General features: G+C 41.1%; 1 protein-coding gene across 1 annotated transcript; it reads left to right on the top strand.

The window, feature by feature from the left end:
* Positions 1–1097: 1097 nt before the first annotated feature.
* On the top strand, positions 1098–9993 carry LOC114920661 (uncharacterized). Its single transcript, XM_065960849.1, has 6 exons — positions 1098–1200; positions 1293–1435; positions 3746–3841; positions 4907–5387; positions 6539–8437; positions 9115–9993. The coding sequence occupies exons 1-6, from the start codon at positions 1098–1100 to the stop codon at positions 9489–9491; spliced, it is 3099 nt and encodes a 1032-aa protein (XP_065816921.1). The 3' UTR covers positions 9492–9993.
* Positions 9994–9999: the final 6 nt, after the last annotated feature.

Genomic DNA, 9999 nt, shown 5'->3' with positions numbered 1-9999 from the left:
AGGTAGAAATTGCAGTATTCTTTTAAATTAGCTATTTTTTGACTGCTAACAATGCAAGCTTTGATAACGACTAGCCACATCGGCTATAGCATGCTACTGACAATGAAATAAACATTAAATGTGTAACCTGTCCTCAGCTCTGAATTAGAGAAAATACAACCGTTATTGTTGTTAATATGCAGTTTCAAGATATTACAAGTTCTTATTGACAAGTTCACCAAAGTTAACCTTGTGTCAGCGTGTTTCTGCTCCTCCACGTGCTGCCTGACAGGTCAACTTCAGGTCAAAGTAAGAGCTAACCACAGCTAGCTCAGTTGCTTTAGTTAATATTAGACTGTTGAAGTTGACAAGTGATATTTTTGAGCTCACATTTCAAAGTATTGAATATAATGCAATTTAAAAAAATGTACAAAAGATATATCTTTGAAAAGTACAGAAATGAGGAAGGAGAATGTAAATCTCACAGATGTTAATGGCGCCTGTTCATTTTGTTCTTTTTTTTTTTTTGTTCTGTTTTTCTTAGTAGCTCGATTGGAGTATTTTTTTTTTGTATTGTCCGTTTAGTTTATTTTATTGGATTTTGCATTTGTTAATGCTGGGTAGGACTTGACAAGCCTAGGCTTCTTCCTATCCCTTTTCCAATGAGTCAAATGTGTATTATATTGAAATTGGCTTTTTATTTTTTTTATTTTATACAGATTTTCTTTTCCATTTGTTTATTCATTTTCATCTATTTTTAATCGTTCGAAATAAAGAACATTTCAAAACGCTGCCTTTTTTTTTTTAACTCAGTCCAAAGACGCTTTAATTTTCATGATTTTAAAGTAAAAATATTTAAAAATAAAAATATTTTTTTTATATGTTAGAGATTTGGGAGGACTTCTAAAGTAGCAGTGCGTGGTGTTGTATTGATAGCACATACATCAGAAAGTATTCAAGACGTATAACATACAAAAGCAAATTTCAGCTACATTTTCCTGGTAAATTTGAAGTGTGACAACTCAATAGAGGTTGTACAAATATGTGTGTGCTTGACATTGAATTTAACCATTCTCTGCAACTCTCTGTCCTTCCTCACTCCCAGCGCCCATGTGGATATGCAGAGGTTCATGTGGCCTGGTTATAAGATGCAGCTCCTTGCAGAGTTGCAGAAACAACAGAACAACACCCAGTTCTGCGATACTCTGTTGCAAACTGAAGGTAGGGGTATGCTAATTGAAGATTTCATTAGTACAGCACACTTAAAGTCAGAGCTGAAATGGTGACCCTTTTAGTTGTCTTTGGTCTTCTAGGTATCTCAATCCCCGCCCACAGTTGCATCCTTGCAGCTCTCAGTCCCTACCTGTCCCGGAAGCTGTCAGCATCCACCTCTCTGTCGGGTGAGAAGCACCAGCTCCAGCTGCAGGCTCTGAAAGCCCAGACCCTGCTTAAGATGGTCGGTCTTCTTTACTCTGGGCAGCTAGAAGTAAAAGGAAGCGTGGAGAAAAATGATGTGCTGTCTGCAGCCCGCCAGTTGGGGATCACAGATCTTGTTGAAGGACAGAATTGGCAGATGAAGGAGAGAGAACCACAGAAAAAGGGTTCACTATGTAGCAGAGATAAAGAAGAGAGAAATGAAAGTCTAAAAATGCAAGATGCACAACAAGTCCAGTTAGACTTTGCTGTAGCGAGAACTGCAGATTCTCCACCTGAAGAGAGAAGCTGTGTATCCATAGGCACACAAACTATTGCAACTGGTGAAAAGGCTGTGAGCAGCTCTTTTACTCACTCCAGCCAAACTAAAGCTTCAACCCAAGAGCCTGCATCCTCTCTACCTAAGTACAGTACATTACTAACCCAAAACTTCTGCTCTTCTTCCTGCCCAACCATTCCCTTCATGCTCAGTGAGGCATCAAGTGATGGAGTGTCTACATTAGATCCATCCTCTGACAGCGTCACCAACCCCACATCCACCTCTGCCTCGTCCAAAAATGTGATGGCTTTGCAATTTTTACTTGATGAAGACTCGAGCTCAAGCGCTACACCTCAGGAACACATTACATATCAACAGTCATCAGAGGGAGCGAAAAATGGCAAGTTGGCTGATGGCTGTGAAAACACAGAGGAGATGAACCTCCATAACCATCGAGAGGATCCACGTAGAGAAGGAAAATGTACCTCTAAAGAGAAGAGGCAAGATCATGCACATTTAGGGATGAGGAGTCTGGCTAAGATGAAACAAATGCACAAGATGATGGAGGCCACGCAGATTTCTATCAAGGTAAAAAAAAAGTTTTACACAAAGAAAAATAAGCTTGGAGGTATGTTGTTGCATAGTTATGTGTTTCTAATCCCTTCAATACGAAGTGATTGTGATGGCTAGTAGTCCACAGTGCATCAGTTGTACTTTAATTAGATGTAATGATTCCTACATGTATTGTCCCTGACAAATAACATAATAAATAAATAAACCCTGTGAAAGTTTACACTGCTTTGAGATGGAGAGCACAATGATCCTCTCAGCTATTAAGACGTCCCTCAATCAGATGAAGTGGAACTTTTCAAGATTAAACTACCAAAATTGTGAACCACCCCTCTTGTTTGGTGGAAAAGAATCCACCCCAAGAACCACAGTTTCCAGAGTTTAAGCAAACAGCAGTGCATCAACCCTGTACTCGCCTCACTTCACTATCACCCTGTTGATTTTAGAATCTGTTTTGAAATGCTCTTACTTGTTTTTAAGTCACTGCAATTTATTAGAACTTTTAACACCTTACACCCCAACACGATAACGCTGGTCCTCTGAGCAGTCTGTCCTTATCATCCCTCGGGCGTAGCGGAAAACTCAGGGGCGACCTGGCCTTCTCAGCTGCAGGCCCCCCGTCTGTGGAATCAATGCCCCCCCCCCCCCCCCCCCCCCCCCATCAGAGGTGCTTACTCATTAAAGTCAAAGCAAAACACAATACCTTCCTTTTTCCCCTGGCCTTTGAAATAAGTTAAAACATGTTGTTGTTTTTATGTCGGCTGAGGCTGTTGTTAATGTGCCATACAAATAAACTCCACTTAAGTTTGTCTCACTCTTATCCCCTGGATCCCTCTGCAGTTTGGAGTTGAACTAAAAACAGCTAAGTTAACATTAGAATCCTCAAAGTCTCTAAAATGAGACGGGAGATTTGAGACAGGCTTTGCTTGTTAACCAATACAGATTACTTTGTTAGATAAAAATCATCTCCCACTTGGGGCGCGGGTGGCGCTTTGGTTAGTGCGCGCGCTTCATGAATGGATGCTGTGGTCTTCCAGGCGGGCGGTCCAGGTTCTAATTCTACCTGTGGCTCCTTTCCCGCATGTCATTCCCCACTCTCTCTCTCTCCCTGATTTCCAACTCTATCCACTGTCCTGTCTCTACATTAAAGGCACAAAAAGCCCAAAAATAAATATAAACAAAAAAAAAATCATCTTTTATAATTAATAATTAATTAATAATTTTGTCAGCAGTTTCCTAGCTGACAGACGCAGCTTTAAAAACTTTTTGTCTTCTTTCACGATCAACGAGAAGAAAGGGGGGGGGGAGAAAGAAAGGATTTTCTGTGTCTTCATGCTTAGATGGACTGTGACTCCTTGGACTCAAGTGCCACAGATTTAGCTGCCTCCACAGTAGAATCATATCAATCATCACATCCCTTATCTGGCATGTGTTTGGTCTTGCCTTTATAGACTCAGTCACAACAAACATGTATGAATCCAACATGTCTGCTTCCCTCTGCAGGTGAAGCTGAGGAGGAGGACTGAAGAACAAGTGTGGGAGGTTGTGAACAGGCAAGACTCGGATGAAACATTAGCTGCTCTAGCTTCCCTGCAACAGGTAAAAAGTGATCCAGTTAAGTTACTTTATTGGATGTTAGCAGCAATAAATTAACAACAATTAGCATAATTTAAATTTGGAATATTTTTTTCACAATATGTCACATTTGTTTGAAACGGCTGGAGCTTACATACGTGCACTTTTTAGAGTAAGAATATTTATAATGAATAACTTCTATAAAAACTAATTTGACTACAAATAAACTGATACAGAATATTTCAACTGTCATCTATTCTCGAGAATTACATTAAGTGTCATAATGAAGTTTAAATCCCCTTTCAGCACAACAAACATGACATTTATTCATGTAGGTTTCTGTGGTTAAAAAAAGGCAACACACCCATTCAGTTTGTATGACCTGAACTGCTTTGTTTGGTGACAACATACAGTTCAATGTCACACATATAGCATTTATAGCACAGTGCATTGCTGAGCCTCTTTTCTCCTGCATAAAATAATAAGTGAGGTGGCTGAGATATGTTGCAACCCATTTAAATCCGAGACTGTAAACAAAGCTGCCTCCAGAGCAAGTTTTGTCAGCAGCATGAGTGACCATGGCAACCAAAAAAAAAAGAGCTACCTTTGTAAAATGAAAACTGCTCAACAAACCTCCCAACCTCATTTATCTCCCTACTACCTGCAGTAACTCACACAAACACATCTTTTACATTCCCCTTTCCTTGCTAAAGGACTGAGATGGTATAAGTGATGATATAAGTGAACTATTCAGAGGAGAAAATAAAGCTGTTTCAAATGTGCTACAATGTTGTGCAGCAGACACAGTGATCCAAAATCACTGGATGGTAGTTTGAGAAAGCCCTGGTGGAGTAGATTTAATTTCAAGTGGGGGAGATTGTAGGCGGAGGAAAGTGATGAAAGTGGCACACCAATGTGTCAGGACAAGTTGCTTTATGATGAAAACAAAGGGTTAAGTCTGTTTCATCATCTGCTTCCAGAATCCACACGAGCATCAGCAGCATTAAAACCACACTGATAATTGTTGCATCACTTTTTCATACTGCACTAAATAAAAAATGTGTGATTTCCTCTTCTTCTTATTTTAAGGATGGCTCCAACCATAAAAGGCCGCAGACAGACCTTACAAATGATGCTCCTCCATCCACATCAGTCCAGCCAGATTCGATCTCTAAACCAAAGAGCCCGCCTCCTCAACCTGCCACCAGCAACTCCACTGACCCACAGCCACCTCACTCCGACACCACCTCCAACTCCCAGATCCAAAATGGTGGACTCGATCCGGTCCCGCTCCCCCAGCCTTCAGGCCAAGTGGAGGACTCTGATGAGCAGATTGAGAAGCTGCTGGAAGACATCATGATGGGTCTGAACATCCTGCCTAGCTTAGAGGGAGACCCTAAGAAGTCTCATCTACTTCAACCGAGCAACGAGCGAGCACCTGCCACCTGCCAGATCCGACCTGCAGAGAACGACGCAGTGACCGGTCAGATGCATGCTGGTGTTGATGCAGCAGTGTGTGAATGCTGTCAGGATCTTGGGACACAAATTGGCCTCTCTTCAACAGAATCAGGTTTTAAATTACGTCTTTTATTTCTAAGAAAATATTTAACCTAACAAGTGTTCAATTTAGTTTTGTACTTTATTTACTTAATTGTAGATGAATGGGTGTTCATTATTTACACTAGTGTGTCTAAAGAATATTTAAATGCAACTAGAAATAATCAGTCTTCCGGTTATTTACATTCCAGCACAGCACAAAAAAAAAATCAAAGTTTCTTACATTTGTTGATTAGAGCTAGGTGATATGATTTATTAAAACTTATTGGTTCAGGATGAATGAAAAATATTTTTTACATCTTGAGAAATTATATTAAATTTCCATCACCACTCCCCTGAGCTACCTTAGGGTGCATTCACACCAGAGCTGTTTGGTCCGTTTGAAATGAACTCTGGTGCGCTTTGTCGCGTAGTCCTTTGGTTCAGTGGTGGTGTGAATGCTTATACCAACTCAGGTGCGGACCAAATAATCAAACTCTGGTCCGCTTAAAAACGGGGGTCTCAGTTCACTTTGTTGTGAACAAGAAGAAAATCTGAACCAAACAAAGAAATTAAGTAAAAAACAGTGCACCAGCCTTCAGTCCTCTTTGCTTGTTAACGTCAGCATGACTGTGCTCACTGTGGTTACAGATTGCTCCGGTTGGTTTGTCAGTTTAACATGACACAGCAGTCATATTGCTTTATCTCCATACTGCCAAACTGCCCCAGGCTACAAAATGTCAAAAATCAGGCAGGATGGCAGTAGCCTCTGAGATTATTTTCTGCTGAAAACTGTCTCAAGACTGACTGTGGCAACAAGCAGCAGCACGACTCATGTATTCAAGCTTTTTAAATAAGGGGACCCAGCCCAGCGGGAGAAGTGGCACTGACAGCAGCAGCCCAAAAGACATGCTTAACAAATATCTGTATCAAATTCATGAGTATGACAAAAGATGAGAATTTATTTTGAGCTATAGAAACGTAGGAGGACAGCATGTTTCCTTAATGTCTGATGATATAGTAAGATCATTTTATGATTTCAGAATCAGATTTATTGTCCAGGTATGCTTACACACACAAGGAATTTAACTTGGGTGAACTGTGCTCTCTTATGTACAGGTACAACATTAAATATCAACAACAAACAACACAAGAAAAGATATGTCTTTCCATCTGTTTGTACAGGTATCCATTGTTGTTTTACACTTCAGAACCAGCCCAGCTGCTCAAGCCTTTCATCGGTTCAGTCGGATGTTGTACCAGCCAGGCAGCAGCAGCAGCTGTGCTCTCCTCAAAATCCATACTCCGTCACATCCATGAGCCAAAGACCTGGACCGAGCCACCAGGACATGTCGCTGTCTAAAAGTCCAAATCCAAGCAATGAAGTTCCCACAGCTATAGTCATTCCTGTAGCTCTCTACTGTACTGGGCAAATAATACAATACCCAGAAGTCAGTCTTCACAAGTCTTCACAAGAGGATCAGAACAGCCTGGAGATTCTACCCCGGACAGATGTTCCTGATGCACCATCCTCACTCTCTGTTTCTTTACCATGCATGGAGGACTTCCAGCTCCCTCCATGTCTCTCTCCTTTGGAGTCACCTTCCTCAGCAGCGAAACATCAGTATAACTTCAGCAACCTGACGAGCCATAGCGACAAAATCCAGCTGCAGCCATGTCTGCATAGGCCACCATGGCTCACTGAAGACCCTGGATCACTACAGTATCCTCTCATTGCCATCACTCACAACAGAAGTACAGGTGGATCTTCACCACGAGAGAAGAACAACGGCTGTTGGGAAAAGTGTCAGCAGGGGGATCTGACTCCACAAACTGGAGGAACCTGTGCAGAGTCAGGCCAGGTGAATGAACGAAGAACAATATCAGCAGATCAACACAATGTAGAAGAAGGGAAGTCTCCACCCAAGAAGATGAAGACATATGAGAAATGTAAACAAAGTGAAGCAGATACTGCAGCGCCTGGAAGGAGAAAGAGAAGTCGTCTCCAAGACGCTGTGGGTTCTCTTTCCCACAAAGAAGTGAACGATGGTGATGCAACACAGAGTCAGTTCAACATCAGCGTTTGTTCTGTCCGTCTGTCGAGCAACAACGTGTTGGCAAAGAAAAGAGAACAGGCCACCAGTTCATCAAACATGCCTGACACTCCTGCAGCGACACAAAATGAACCGTCAAATATTACAGAAAACCGGACGGAGAAAACCAGAGAGCCTCGCGGTGGGATCAGGACCAGAAGCTTTTTGAAAAAAGCTCAAGAGACTGCAAATAGCACAAGCCCACAACATTCCTCTGTTTTGAAAACTATCGACCATGAAGCTACGTTCGGGAACAAACAAGGTGAGTCATGCCCCAAACGGAAACGTGGAAGGCCCCCGAAAGTGAGGCGTCAAAAGAGTCCAGAGATCTCTCATACCATCACTGAGCAAAAGGATGACTCTGCTAAAAATGAGCCCAACAGTAGTTTGTCAAAAAAGGAGGAGGGAAGAACAGCAGAGAGAAAGTGTGAGAAACGGAGGAGGAATAGAAGTCGAGTTGGGGTAGTTCCTCTGAAGAAGACCTCGAGGGCTGAGAGCACAACAGAGAAAGACCTAAACAACAACGAGGATCCAGCCGTGAGGAAACCCAAACAACCTTGCATGGTCACTTTAAAGGAGTTTCAAAAGCTTTTCAGACAGCGGCATTTAAAAACCAGGATGTCAGAAGAAAACCGGGATGAGAAAATGAATAAAACCGCAAGAAAGGAAGAAAATGATGAAGACAGTTTCCCAAGAAGTGGATGTGAAGAATCAACCAGGGAGACAGAAATAGGTCTCATTCAGCCTGATGACACCGAGGGGATCAGAGAGTCGCACAGTATCTTGGATGTCACAGTTGATAAAAAACAAAATCACATTTTAAACAACAAGGATAGTGAGTCACAGAAAGAAGAAACACACAACTCTACTGGTGAGGAGGCCTGTTTGTTTGGTGAAGAGCAGCACTCAGTGTTTTCCTCTGATGTTGGGGGAGGAGATGTGGAAGCGTTAGCAGCAGAGAGGGAGCAGCCACTCCGGAGTCGACATGAAGGTAATGATAATAACTGATGATTGTTTTTATTTTATTGTACAGGGACAGTAAGAATTGCATTAAAATAAAGATGAAACAACATCCTCTGTGGCTCTCTAGTGGTGAAACATGTCACAAACAGTTTGACGTTGCAGATTGCTCAGAGGTATCATGCCGTGTGACTTTTTTGATACAAATTAAACAACAATGTATCACAAGTAGTCCTAAAGTGAGATTTAATTTAAATGTATAAAAATACAAAAGTATAATCAGCAAAATGTCTTTAAAATATCTGCGGCCAAAGTGTTGGTTATAACTGATAACTCGGCACAAACGAAGTTCACTCAAACTAATCTAGATATAAAGGAACAAGATACTCGTCATTGAGCCAGTTTAAACATACAGTCTTTAGTTGAAATAGTTTTATGAAGTTAGGTGAAAAAATAAATTGTTCATGTTTTGGACTTCACATAAAAGCTTATTTCTCCTCATTAGAAATAACTACTCTGCAATTAATCATAAACACAATTTTCTCAAAACACTGCTTTGTCTTGTCAAGGACTACAAGCATAAAACACCTTTAGTCAAAGCATCCTCTACATGAAGCCTAACCACACATTGTTATGTTCAAGTATCTTAAACTCCTAAAGTGTTGTAAAAACTGCTGCTGATGTAGCTTACTGCTTCCTGTTTTTTAGCTCCGACTTGTGATGGAGCAGTGTCAACACAGCAGACTATCAATGACGATGGAGCTTCTCATAATGACTCCAATTTGGCACAAGACATTATGCCTTTGGACCACATTATAAACCCCCAGACCCCTAAGAGGACTGGTCTGCCGCTGATGGATGCTGATGGCTGTAAGAAGAGCTCAGGCTGTGATCAAAAAGAAGTGAATGAGGAGGAGGAGGAAGTGGAGGTAGACGTTCTGCTTTACTCACCGGACAAAGCGCCTCAGACCAGATATTGTGAGAAAGGACAGGAAAACGTGGACATTATTCCAGAGGAGGAGGAGGAGGAGGAAGAAGAGGAGGATGTGAATGAGATTGATGTGACTGGAGATGAAGCAGAGTGACCTTTTGACCTTAAATTGTAATTGGTTTTTACTCTGACATGTTAAGCCGTTGGTTAGACTGAGCCTAAACTTATGTTCTTGTTTATGGATGTTCATAGAGATTCCAGAGGAAGTGAGATAACTGTGTCCCTCCCTCTCTGTTTCCACCATCAGCCATCAGGTGATTTAAAGCTTTGTCCATGAAAGAATCACAGACTGAGGGACAGTTTTGACCTCCATTTGGTTCCATTTAAAGGTTCAATGTTATGTTTGTTTTGCCATTAACAATAATGCCTTAGCATTAATACAAATAGGGAACCAACGTTCTTATTGCTGTTTAGATTTATCCTTTGTATTTGTAAATAGTTTCATTAATTTTACATTTTCACTGAACGTTGATTTGGCAGACTGATTAGGTAAAAGTACTTGAAGTGATGACGTGTTTAAAAAGGAACCTTATTTTGAGCCTATGTTTGTAAAGTTTAATGTTTTTTATGTGAAACAAAAAATATAAATAGTGTTTATAAAA

The sequence above is a fragment of the Labrus bergylta genome, chromosome 1 (genome assembly GCF_963930695.1).
Source record: "Labrus bergylta chromosome 1, fLabBer1.1, whole genome shotgun sequence".
Lineage (NCBI taxonomy): Eukaryota > Metazoa > Chordata > Actinopteri > Labriformes > Labridae > Labrus > Labrus bergylta.
This window is presented reverse-complemented; position numbering and strand designations above follow the sequence as displayed.